The 12,180-nt window shown below is 42.9% G+C and overlaps 2 protein-coding genes across 2 annotated transcripts in view; one reads left to right on the top strand and one right to left on the bottom strand.

Moving 5' to 3' along the window:
* The window catches only part of LOC110493869 (zinc finger CCHC domain-containing protein 14), a 34,491-nt gene extending 28,601 nt beyond the window's left edge, over positions 1 to 5,890 (top strand). Inside the window, exons 11-13 of the mRNA XM_021568425.3 lie at positions 1,541 to 1,696; positions 1,802 to 2,971; positions 3,105 to 5,890. Of these exons, the coding sequence (XP_021424100.3) occupies positions 1,541 to 1,696; positions 1,802 to 2,971; positions 3,105 to 3,160 (1,382 nt within the window). The 3' untranslated portion in view covers positions 3,161 to 5,890. The remainder of the gene's footprint in view (positions 1 to 1,540; positions 1,697 to 1,801; positions 2,972 to 3,104) is intronic.
* Positions 5,891 to 5,962: 72 nt separating this feature from the next.
* Positions 5,963 to 11,756, bottom strand: map1lc3b (microtubule-associated protein 1 light chain 3 beta). The gene is made up of 4 exons (XM_036953227.2): positions 11,367 to 11,756; positions 9,371 to 9,426; positions 8,410 to 8,516; positions 5,963 to 8,215 (listed from the first exon to the last, which is right to left on the bottom strand). Exons 1-4 carry the CDS (start codon positions 11,404 to 11,406, stop codon positions 8,041 to 8,043), a joined length of 378 nt encoding a protein of 125 aa, XP_036809122.1. The 5' UTR covers positions 11,407 to 11,756; the 3' UTR covers positions 5,963 to 8,040.
* Positions 11,757 to 12,180: the final 424 nt, after the last annotated feature.

Genomic DNA, 12,180 nt, shown 5'->3' with positions numbered 1-12,180 from the left:
GGCGGCGTAGTGTGTTACTGATGGTAGGCTTTGTTACTTTGGTTCCAGCTCTCTGCAGGTCATTCACTAGGTCCCCCCCGTGTGGTTCTGGGATTTTTGCTCACCGTTCTTGTAATCATTTTGACTCCACGGGGTGAGATCTTGCGTGGAGCCCCAGATCGAGGGAGATTATCAGTGGTCTTGTATGTCTTCCATTTCCTAATAATTGCTCCCACAGTTGATTTCTTCAAACCAAGCTGCTTACCTATTGCAGATTCAGTCTTCCCAGCCTGGTGCAGGTCTACAATTTTGTTTCTTGTGTCCTTTGACAGCTCTTTGGTCTTGGCCATAGTGGAGTTTGGAGTGTGACTGTTTGAGGTTGTGGACAGGTGTCTTTCATACTGATAACAAGTTCAAACAGGTGTCATTAATACAGGTAACGAGTGGAGGACAGAGGAGCCTCTTAAAGAAGAAGTTACAGGTCTGTGAGAGCCAGAAATCTTGCTTGTTTGTAGGTGACCAAATACTTATTTTCCACCATAATTTGCAAATAAATTCATAAAAAATCCTACAATGTGATTTTCTGGATTTTTTTTTCTCATTTTGTCTGTCATAGTTGAAGTGTACATATGATGAAAATTACAGGCCTCTCATCTTTTTAAATGGGAGAACTTGCACAATTGGTGGCTGACTAAATACTTTTTTGCCCCACTGTAGGTCTCGTTTTACTGTGGATATAGATACTTTTGTACCTGTTTCCTCCAGCATCTTCACAGGGTCCTTTGCTGTTGTTCTGAGATTGATTTGCTCTTTTCGCACCAAAGTACGTTCATCTCTAGGAGACAGATAGCATCTCCTTCCTGAGCAGTATGATGGCTGCGTGGTCCCATTGTTTGTACAGATGAATGTGGTACCTTCAGGCATTTGGAAATTGCTCCCAAGGATGAACCAGACTTGTGGAGGTCTACAATTTTTTTTTTGAGGTCTTGGCTGATTTATTTTGATTTTCCCATGATGTCAAGCAAAGAGGCATGAGTTTGAAGGTAGGCCTTGAAATACATCCACAGGTACAACTCCAATTGACTCAAATGATGTCAATTAGCTTATCAGAAGCTTCTAAAGCTGTGACATAATTTTCTGGAATTTTCCAAGCTCTTTTTTAGTCACAGTCAGCTTAGTGTATGTAAACTTCTGACCCACTGGAGTCATGATACAGTGAATTATAAGTGAAATAATGTCTGTAAGGGTACCCACAACATTTGACCCAAGTTAAAACAATTTCAAGGCAATGCTAGCAAATACTAATTGACTGTATGTAAACTTCTGACCCACTGGAAATGTGATGAAAGAAATAAAAGCTGAAATCATTCTCTCTACTATTTTTCTGAAATTTCACATTCTTAAAATCAAGTGGTGATCCTAACTGACCTAAAACAGGTAATTTTTACTAGGATTAAATGTCAGGAATTGTGAAAAACTGTGTTTAAATGTATTTGGCTAAGGTGTATGTAAACTTCAACTGTACACCTTCAGCTTTATTGATCACAGTTTCTTTGTTTAGAGCTGTGTGTGGAGGTAGAGACGGGCGTGCACCCTCTCACCCGGGACAGCAGCTCCTCTTCAGGGTATTCCAGCGCCCCCTCCAGCCCCATGACCCCTCACTCTCTGTCTTTGTCCCGGGAAGGGGCCTTCAACAGGGCCAAGGAGCCACACAGACGTGAGTCTATCTCCCTCAGCAGTTATCATGCTAACTGAAATGGCCTTCAATAAGTTAGTATATCACTGATAACATTTTGTTCTGTGTCATCCTGTCCCTATCCAGGGATGGAGTCAGGACTAGAACTAGGAGAGAAGGACAGGACTTACGTTCTCCTAAACCCCACCGTTACAACAGGGCCTAGTCGGCCTACTGCTCAGGTTCTGCCCGTGCAGAATGATCCTACTCCCTGCCCCTCCCACATGAGCCTCCCTCCTCCCTCCCTAAGCCTACAGTCACCAGGACGCATCCTGGGTTCCCCCTGTAAGCCCCGGCTACCTCCCTTCTGCCCTGATGAGCGGGCCAAGCCCCTGGGTTCAGGTGTGGCTGTTGGGGTGCGACTGGAGAGAGTGTTCCCTGGCATGAGTGTGGACAGTATGGGGTCCCCTCCCCTTCGCCAGGACTCTGCTGGGCCCCGGGGGCCCTCTGGGGTTACTGTGCTGCGCTCCCCTCCAGTCTTGATGGTGGACACCAGTTCCGCCCTCACCACAACCTCCAACACCCTGCACCACGTCTCACAACCCCCTCTACACCTGCAGGTGTCCCCCTCTCTACAGCATACTGGACACTACCCCTACCCCTACTCTTCTGCCTCCTCCTCCTCTTCCTCCTCATCTCCTGCCTCCAAGTTAGCTTTTCCGTCTGTGGGTGGCATTCACATGGGAACTGCGAGCAGTGTTCCCATGGCAGCGGTGCCAGGCAACACCTACTGTGTGAACAGTAGGTCCGCTGTCCAACCCAGCTCCAGTCCCACCTCCACAGACACCAGCAGCTACGTTGTCACTTCTGGCTCCAGCCCTAACTCCTCTGTCTGCGTCTGCAGCTCTTGTGGCTGCAGTGGGAACTGTGGCTCCTACGGGGCCCTCCCGACCAGCTATGCAGGGTACTTCCAGCACCCCTTCTCAGGGACATCAGTGTTCCCCCTGGGGCCCCTGCTTCACCTCAGTCCCCTGCTGGCTGGGAGCAGCACTGCCACCCCCTTCCCCTACCCCCTGGTGGCACCGCCCCTCTACAACAGCAGTGTGTCTCACAGCCACGACACCCAGGGGCAGCAGGGGCTTATCCTGCCCCCCATGCAGGGCTTCCTGGGGGCCGGTGCCAACGTGCACAAGCCTCATGGGGGGGTGGGGAACGGAGGGCATAGGAAGCCAGGGAGCTTGTCCTGCTACAACTGTGGGGTCACCGGCCATCGGGCACAGGACTGCAAGCAGCCACCCATGGACGCTGCTCAGCAAGGTATAAAGTAGAAACCTTACAGCTACTAAAATAGATATTGTAATTCCATGATTAAATATACATATGTTTAATATCTGCAGAAACCTCTTGGGGAACTTGATATATTTAGCACCATTGGTATTTTGTTTTGCAGGCACGTTCCGGCTGAAGTATGCTCCCAAATCAGACAGCCAGGACTCTGGGGACTAAGAACAAGGAACTCCTGTGACCCCTGTACACATCAGCACCTTATGATCCTCCTGGTAGAGGAGTCCCTTTCATTTAGGTAACTCTTTGACTCTTTGAACACACTTTGATGATTGGAGAATGAATGGTGGCCTGAGGCCACTTAACTCGACTGATGAAAGTCAAAGCATGGAGTCCGTTTGGAAGGAGATATTAACCCCCAGTCCATCTGTAACATATGATTTTGATCATACCAAATACAAGAGATGGTCAGGTCTAAACCCTGAGGCCGAGGGTATACAGTGTTTTCGAATGGGAAATGATTTAGCTGTACAAAATCCACAGTTGAAAATATGATGCAATACTTCTCACACTACGTGGTACACACCTCAGCCTCACTCAGTCAATCGGTCAAACTCCACAGACCTACACCTTTCATAACAACTCATGCGGTATGCAAAGATGTCCTCTTAAGTCGCTCTGGAGATGAGTTGGATGTATCTGAGAGGATGCTGATGTGTGAATGTAAAGACTTACAGTATAATATGACTGCCAAATAACGCACATTGACTGACTGACTACCAAATCCTTCTCCTCTGGGACAGAGCAGGTCTGTGAGAAACACAGAGGAAGAGAAGCGAGTGCTTTATTCTTCACATCATTCGCTGTGGGTACTTTGCCCTATACAGTGCAGGTATTAATGGTGAAAGAAATGGTGCGAGCATTCTTAGTTTAGATTTTAAGATGTGCCATTGATATTTGTGTTGTTTAATCATTTAGAAGTTGGAGCAGTCTAATTTTATAATCATTGTCAAAATGTGTGTAGGTTTTAGTTGTATGAATAAGGTTATGTATGTTTGATTTTATAATAGTTGGATTTGATGTGGTGAGGTGGTGCTATGTAAGAGGATCCTTTTTGAAAAAGATTTGATATTGAATGTCAGTGAATGTGTCCTTGAGTTGCCACCATGGTGTGGCATGTGAAAGCACTTTTATGAGATCGGCTGGTCCCAGTCCATTGGATGCGAGTGTGACATGAGGACCGTAGTCCTCAAGGATGGACAAGTTATTATCATTTTTTGTGTTGCACTGGAATGTTCCTAGCCAGGTCTGGAGGACACAATTCAGTCATAAGGGACATTTTGTTGAAAATGATGTTTATGAAATGCTCGGGGCCATGACTGAATTCAAACTGAGTTGGTTTTGGGGTGTGGTTTGATGTGGGTGTCTTTTGTGTGTGTTCGCAGGTGGGAAGAGTTAACCAAATTATTTTGCCAATTTGCTTCAGCCAGCTTGTCCGCAACCTCTGCAAAGTTGATTTGACTTTAGATAGCCTATCTTCTGGGCTAGTTAGGGACCGTCAATAAATGACACAATATAAATTAGACAATATTTTCATTTTCATCAAATGCTTTCAATATTTGCATATGAATTTCTACAATTTATATTTGGTTTGATGTTTTAAGTCATTGAAATGTGGAGCTATTGAATTCTTACAGATGGTCCATAACTAGCCCCATAGGGATATCCAAAGTCAACCCAATTTTACCACAGGCATTACAATTGTGTTGCGTGCAGCTCCACTCTGAATTGATGATTACTTGTGTGCAGTCAACTGTGGGCACATGGGCAGGATTTAAACAAACCCAATCTTCATTTACATTGTGATGCAGTCACGACCATAACACTTACAAAACTCTGTTTTAGACAAGGCTGACTTTATGACCAAAATGATCCTATTTACACTTCGTAGTCAATTTTGACAGTATAATAAATGTTTCTGACTCATTCTGATGCCACATATGCTGTTTTCTAAATGATACGTTTTTTTAGGGGCTGTTGCTCTTTAAGACTGACACAATCAGGATCCTTTGGTTGAAACAGGAAACAGATTTACAGTAGTTCTATTCTGCTGGATGTGATTTGGTCTGAGGACCAAATAACAAGGAATTGTAGGGCCCAATCAAGGATTGTATCTGACCATCTGTAGAGTATTGCATGCTGGGGAATGTTGTATTTTTAAAAAGTGTCAAAGCTTTGTGGTCAAACCTTTTCACCACATCTGTACTGTCTAGTTCTCATGGGAGTAATAGAGCTTACAGTGAGAACATTACTGTAACAGTACACCACATACAGAACTAGCATGCATTTTTTAAAATATATTTTTTGTTACATTGTGCCTAATGAATACACCCTGGTTCACGCTGCAAACATTGTGTAAACCAACTGTTTTCATTATATCATTCAAATGAAAAAAAGAGTGATATGATTGACTATTGGAAATCATGTTTGTGCACTAAGCCGTTTATCCTGGATGTCTTAGCCACCCTGCATGGTACAATCATTTACTAAAGAAAATGTATGGACATAATAAAATGACACCATATTTTTTTGATTCTGGAACTGGTTCACCTTACTTGGTTCCAATGAGGTTGTTGTCAAACATACATGACACCCCCCTGTCCAAAAGAAAAATCTAATTATCTGGTATTATTTGAATGTAACATCTTCTTAGTCAATAGCTACGCATGTTGCTTGATCTCAAGTAAACATTTTGTGCATTTAAAAAGGAGTTAAAACATTTGGTATTATTTTGAAGCAGATTTGAGCTTGAAGGGCAAATCACTTGTTCATTTGTATGTACAATTTTTGTATTGTATGGTGTAGTGTGTTTAAGAATTGTTTGTTTTATATACTGCATCAAAAACATTGTAAAAGACATTAAAATGTTTTCGGTTTCCATCCTTTCATGGCAACATTTGTATGTTTCTCACTGACCAGTATTTTATCTAATTCAAACGTCAGGATAGGGGTTCTAGATGGGAATACCTTTACATAGTCTGTTTTATTCATAAAATACCAACAAATACAATAAAAGGCTGTGTAATATTGCTGTGAATATGAAGATTGAGAGCGGCAAACAGCAGAGCATGCAGAGGAACATTGGGCTGATAAAACTGTTATCATTCCTCTGTTATTAAACCCTCAATCAAACTGATCATAGAATCATTCGTATTCATTACACACACATATAGCATATGGACATTTGTACAAGGAAGTAACATCACATTAAATAAAAACAAAGATTATCTGCCATAAATGAAGCTAAAAAGCTATCTAACATTTAAACAGTTGAGAGGACAGCGAGAAGGAAAAGCACAAGTCAGCACACATTATAAAAGGCATAAATAACCCTCTATTAAACAAATTGAATATTCTAAAAGCGTGACGCCACCCTGGGATGAGTACTGTTCAGAGCCCTAGGGCAGGTCGAGGAGGGGGACGGATGGACAGTTGGTTGGTGGACAGACCCGGCCGTGATGCCCGCCCAGTCCAAAACAGCCACCAACCCCACACCCTACTTCTGACATCAGCATTATCCCACATCAGTGACCCTTTCACACACGTGCAATTTGATCATCATGCTGTACATGGAGGCAAATTTCTTATAACAATCATCATAGCAGGTTTTCGGTAGCATTTCTTTCCTTTTTAACCAGGAGTCCCTAACATCTCTTCTACGTGGAGACGTTTACAACAAAGCACGGGAAGATTTTTTTTTTGTCGAAAGGACCTTCATTTTTATTGCATTTTTTGAAAGGTGCAAAGTAAAATAATCTCTGAACCCACAACCCTCATCAAGTAGCTCAACAGAGCAACACAGGGGGAGGGGAACTGCTAAACTGAACGCACATTAACATGTTAGCCTCAAAAACGTGTGTTAATACAATGAAGCCTATAGTTGGCCTAGAATATTCAACCAAGTTGCTAAAGGAAAGACTAAAGAAAAAAGAACCACTCATTTTGTCACAGCAGTTGAGACCATTGGCCTGAGTCACCAATTATAGGAGACTTGATGAAACATGTTCTTGTGGAAGTAGTTTGTCCCATGTCTGTCAAACTGGATTCAACGCTTTAACTAAACTGTTAGAAAATTCCTCAACAGCTGTTGTGATTGAAGCTTCATCCAAAATACTGAGCTCATTCAAGTTTAGCAAACACAACAAGTGGAAAATAAAATATGGAGATTTCTGTATAACTGAACTCAACCATGATGGACTCAAGCAGGAATTTAAGCTGTAAATTGTTTGAGTCGAACTCAACCTGAACTGGCAATCATCTCTGCTATACTAATCCATTCTATACACCAAACAACCCAAAGATAACTATTGAATCTCTTTTCCTAAACACATGGCTGGATGAACAGGGAGAGGTGTTGAGTAATGGATGAACGGGGAGAGGTGTTGAGTAATGGATGTACAGGGAGAGGTGTTGAGTAATGGATGTACAGGGAGAGGTGTTGAGTAATGGATGTACAGGGAGAGGTTTTGAGTAATGGATGTACAGGGAGAGGTGTTGAGTAATGGATGTACAGGGAGAGGTGTTGAGTAATGGATGTACATGGAGAGGTGTTGAGTAATGGATGTACAGGGAGAGGTGTTGAGTAATGGATGTACAGGGAGAGGTGTTGAGTAATGAATGTACAGGGAGAGGTGTTGAGTAATGAATGTACAGGGAGAGGTGTTGAGTAATGAATGTACAGGGAGAGGTGTTGAGTAATGGATGTACAGGGAGAGGTGTTGAGTAATGGATGTACAGGGAGAGGTGTTGAGTAATGGATGTACAGGGAGAGGTGTTGAGTAATGGATGTACAGGGAGAGGTTTTGAGTAAAGGGTAGTGGGCAGTACGAGTATGAGAAGGTGCAGGACATGGCTTTTAATATCTATAAGGGGCCCTTAAGGGCATGGGAGAAGAGGTCAGTCTGGTTCCCATTGTCTTGGCTAAGGTTTTAAGCAAGGGTTCGAGGGAAGGCAAGGGGGATCGGTCTGTATTTAGGAACGAAGAATCAAGGAGGGAGGAGGTGATATCATTGTCCGAGCTATGGTGTGGAGGTGGGAGGCTGTTACTGGGGGGTTATGGTTCCAAAGGTCTCCTGCGAGGCGTACACCATGTAGAGGAAGCCATCATCGTCCTTCTCGCGATCGTACACCTCAGCGATGGCTGCCGACACGGAGACCATGCTGTGGCCGTTCACCAGCAGGAAGAAGGCCTGGTTGGAGTTCAGCTGGAGGCGCCTCCTAGTGAGGGCAAACATACAGAGTTTAGCACATCTTATCCTCACATAGACAAGAGAGTAGATAGTGTATCAGATACTCACATTTATTTTTAATGATTTGTAAGATCAACTAAGTGAATTTGCTTTAGTGATTAAATGACTGATAAAGTGGTGTCAGTAAATACAGAGAAGAGAGGATGATGGAACATCCTGTACCTGATGATTTTGATCAGCTCACTCATATTGACATGGTCAGGAACCAGGAACTTGGTTTTATCCAGGATGGGCAGCTGCTTCTCTCCCTTGTATCTCTCGATGATGACCTGAAATGGAGCAGAGGAAACGTCTTATTATAGAGCTCCCTGGACCCAAGCTACACTGTGCTTGGAGGAGTCACATTACAAAGACACAGCTAGTGTTAGTCACAGGGTGAGGGGATAATACCAAGACACAGCTAGTATTAGTCACAGGGTGAGGGGATAATACCAAGACACAGCTAGTATTAGTCACAGGGGGAGGGGATTATACCAAGACACAGCTAGTGTTAGTCACAGGGGGAGGGGATAATACCAAGACACAGCTAGTATTAGTCACAGGGGGAGGGGATAATACCAAGACACAGCTAGTGTTAGTCACAGGGGGAGGGGATAATACCAGGACACAGCTAGTGTTAGTCACAGGAGGAGGGGATAATACCAGGACACAGCTAGTGTTAGTCACAGGGGGAGGGGATAGTACCAAGACACAGCTAGTGTTAGTCACAGGGGGAGGGGCATTACTCAGCACTTTGTGACCCTGGAGAGACAAAGGAAAGGCTCAGGAAGCAGTCATGTAGTGTAACTGAGGCTCTGTTAGGCTCTCAGTGTGTGTGTGTGTGTGTGTGTGTGTGTGTGTGTGTGTGTGTGTGTGTGTGTGTGTACACATCTGGGTGGAGGAGGGGAGAGAGGCAGCAGATGGAAGGTTAGAGCGATATTCAATCTGCTATGTGGTCTGCTTGGGTCCTGATACATGGCTAACACAGATTAGATTCCACACCCTTCTACCTATTCCTCATGAGAATAGCCGCTAGGGAGGATACCCTCGGTGTGTTGAGGGAAGCAAGGGTGGGTCTGTATTGAGGAATATTTTCTGTTCATGTATACATTAGGATTGTTGTGGCAATAGATGTAATACTAACTGGGATCTTGTTGGGGTGCTGCTCTCGAATCAGTCTCACATCATCTACTCTCTGCTCTGTGGACACAAGGAAGAACAGGTGAGATGACAAATCAATGGGAAAATATATGGTAGCCTGTTATCTTAAACCTCCTATAATTTACACAATACAATCTGTGCAGCAAACCACCAGGTGCTGAATAAACTCAGACCCTAAACGAAACAGCAAGTGAACATTATCGGCACTAATCCAGCCCACCTGAACTTTGCACCTCCATGACCATTTGTAACAAAGACAAAACGACTGTTTCCATGGCACCAGATAAGGCCTTGGGCCCCTTTGTTATCACTCAAACCCTGGTCTGGGTTAGTTCTAACTGACTGATAGAAGAAACAACAATGACACAAATGCCTGGAAGGATGAACTGCCTGATCCCAATTATTCCAGTAAAATGTTCTTATTGTGTCCTTTCTATACAGAAATACACTAGCTCACTTTTATCTTATGTAAATCCCCCCAAACTTGCAGTTTAACAGGTTAAAAGCCTGGGCAGTTAGAGAAACAAGGAAGCTCTAGCTACCTTTGGGCTACAGTCAGTGTACCAATATGTTGCTCAACACTTGGAAATAAATATATCAGAAGGGAAATGAAAAGCTTGTTAACACCATCTATTTTCACAAACCCTTTAAAAAAAAAGAAGTTATTTTCAAAAGTGGCCACATTTCACGTCTGTAGCCTCAGTGCATAGATAAAGCCTACTCGTGACTCCAGAGCCACATACTTTGATATAACTGGTCAAATCTACACACTATGTGATGGTAAGTTAACTTTTTAGATTTCACTTTCCAACCCATAGATTTCACTTATGTATAACCACAACAATATAATAATAACCAATGCAATAACTACATCCCCTGTTGTAACTACTGCAGTGTAAACTAGTAGCATGTCACAGCAACATTGTAACTGGTAAGATGTTTATGTTCTTTGAGTTTGGGACACTGCACGTGTTCAGCCAGTGCTCTCATTCTCACGTGGTGATATTGTGCAATTTTTTTGGAAACGCTAAAGACTGACGTTTGGTCTGAATTGTTTTGAAGAAATTTGCCATGACATCAGACACTTTACCGTGACGACAAATTGGCCAACTTCAAATTCAAAGAGCTAGGAAACCTTCGGAGCCAATGTAGACTCATCCAGGAAATGGCAACTAACCGGTATTTTGGCTACATGGCTTGTATCGCCAAATAGCTAACTGTCGCGAAGTAAACAAGGGGCCTTATCTCAGACGAAAAAAAATGTATCGGATATAAAAGCCTATTTGCGGAAAGCGAAGATAACAGTCCAAATATGAATTGTCGTGTTATCTAGGTCTAGGCCTACATGATAAAGTCACAGAGGTTACAGACATTTGTTTTTGTCCCTTTCCCCTAGGCCTTCCTTTCACCTACGCAATACGTCCCATCCCCCAATCATGCAGCGCACTTTCCTGCTTTTCGAGAAGAGTAATATCGGCTACTTGTTTTTTTTTTTACATCTCTGTCACAAACAAGCGGAGCACACGATAATATATTTAACGTTTTGCTGCCACACGCTTACATTGTACAGAGACATACATTATATGCTACAGCATACAAACTAAACACAACAACACCATATTTGCCATCCGTCGGTTCGGGTTGCATAACATGAGCCAGAACCATTAGCCTATACAAATACAGCTACCACCTTTAATTACCACGAATTTGTCGCTGTGAAAAGGCCTATTTTATATAATAGATGAAATAAAGTATCTCCCATTTGTACTTAGACTGTTTATTGCCTTTGGCTTCTGATCGAAGTTGAGCTGATTAACTATTCAGACACTGGGCCTTACTAGGGGAAATTGGAAAACCATCTGTTCTCCAAATAAAGGCTGATACTGAAATAAGAAGCCACTACATTTGATAAAATCGAAATAATATACACAATTAGACAACTTCAATGTTAAAACTTGCTGTAATAATAGGCTACATACCAAATGTCCTCCTTTGTTTGAACGTCTTCTCTGAAGGCATATTTCACGCAGGTCAAACCGTTTTGTAAACGAGGCAAAAGATCCCTGTATGAATTGAAAATATATTTAAATGTAGGTGTTGTAAATTTTTGGGCGATCAAAGCCCAGTTTTTTTGTAATAATAAGAAGTTGAGTCCTTTGATGTTGTGCTATTCCTTCTTTGCTGATTGCTGCGGAGTCTATAGCGAAACAAACCAGTCAGCTGATATTTGACGTCACTGAGAGAGAGACCAATGGTCTCGCTCTGTATTTGCCGCTGGCTGCCCCACCACCACAGAAAGCACTGAGCTATCAGCCTAGCTCACCACCACAGAAAGCACTGAGCTATCAGCCTAGCTCAGTGCATTCTGTGGTGGTGGGCCAGCCAGCAGAGACACATATTTCCCTCAGATTACACAAACCCACAAAGAATTTGAAAACAAATCACATTTTGATCAACTCTACTGGGTGAAATACCACAGCAGCAAGCTGTGTTACCTGTTGCTACAAGAAAAGGGCTACCAGTGAAGAACAAACACCATGGGAAATAAACTATATTTATTTTCCCTTTTGTAACTATTTTCACATCATTACAACACTTTCTATAGACATCATATGATGACATCTTTATTTTTTTGGAACTTTGTAAGTGTAATGTTAACTGTAGATTTTTTTTTATATCCCCCTTTTTCTCTCCAATTTCATGGAGAGAAACACAACCCAACCAGCCCTGCTTCTTAACACAGTGCGTATCCAACCTGCATCCAACCTTATTGTTTATTTCACTTTTGTTTAT

Source organism: Oncorhynchus mykiss, chromosome 2, assembly GCF_057628025.1.
Source record: "Oncorhynchus mykiss isolate SJ-2025 chromosome 2, ASM5762802v1, whole genome shotgun sequence".
In the NCBI taxonomy this organism is placed as follows: Eukaryota; Metazoa; Chordata; class Actinopteri; order Salmoniformes; family Salmonidae; genus Oncorhynchus; species Oncorhynchus mykiss.
The sequence above is the reverse complement of the archived record's forward strand: the minus strand, read 5'-3'. Positions and strand labels throughout refer to the sequence as shown.

What these genes read in the sequence shown, in the direction of transcription:
- map1lc3b (XM_036953227.2), bottom strand. Translation starts at nt 11,406, where the DNA reads ATGCCTTCAGAGAAGACGTTCAAACAAAGGAGGACATTTG. An exon ending in CAAACAAAGGAGGACATTTG is followed by an intron (nt 9,427 to 11,366) that starts GTATGTAGCCTA and finishes TTGTGTCCACAG; the next exon opens with AGCAGAGAGTAGATGATGTG. An exon ending in GAGCTGATCAAAATCATCAG is followed by an intron (nt 8,216 to 8,409) that starts GTACAGGATGTT and finishes TGCCCTCACTAG; the next exon opens with GAGGCGCCTCCAGCTGAACT.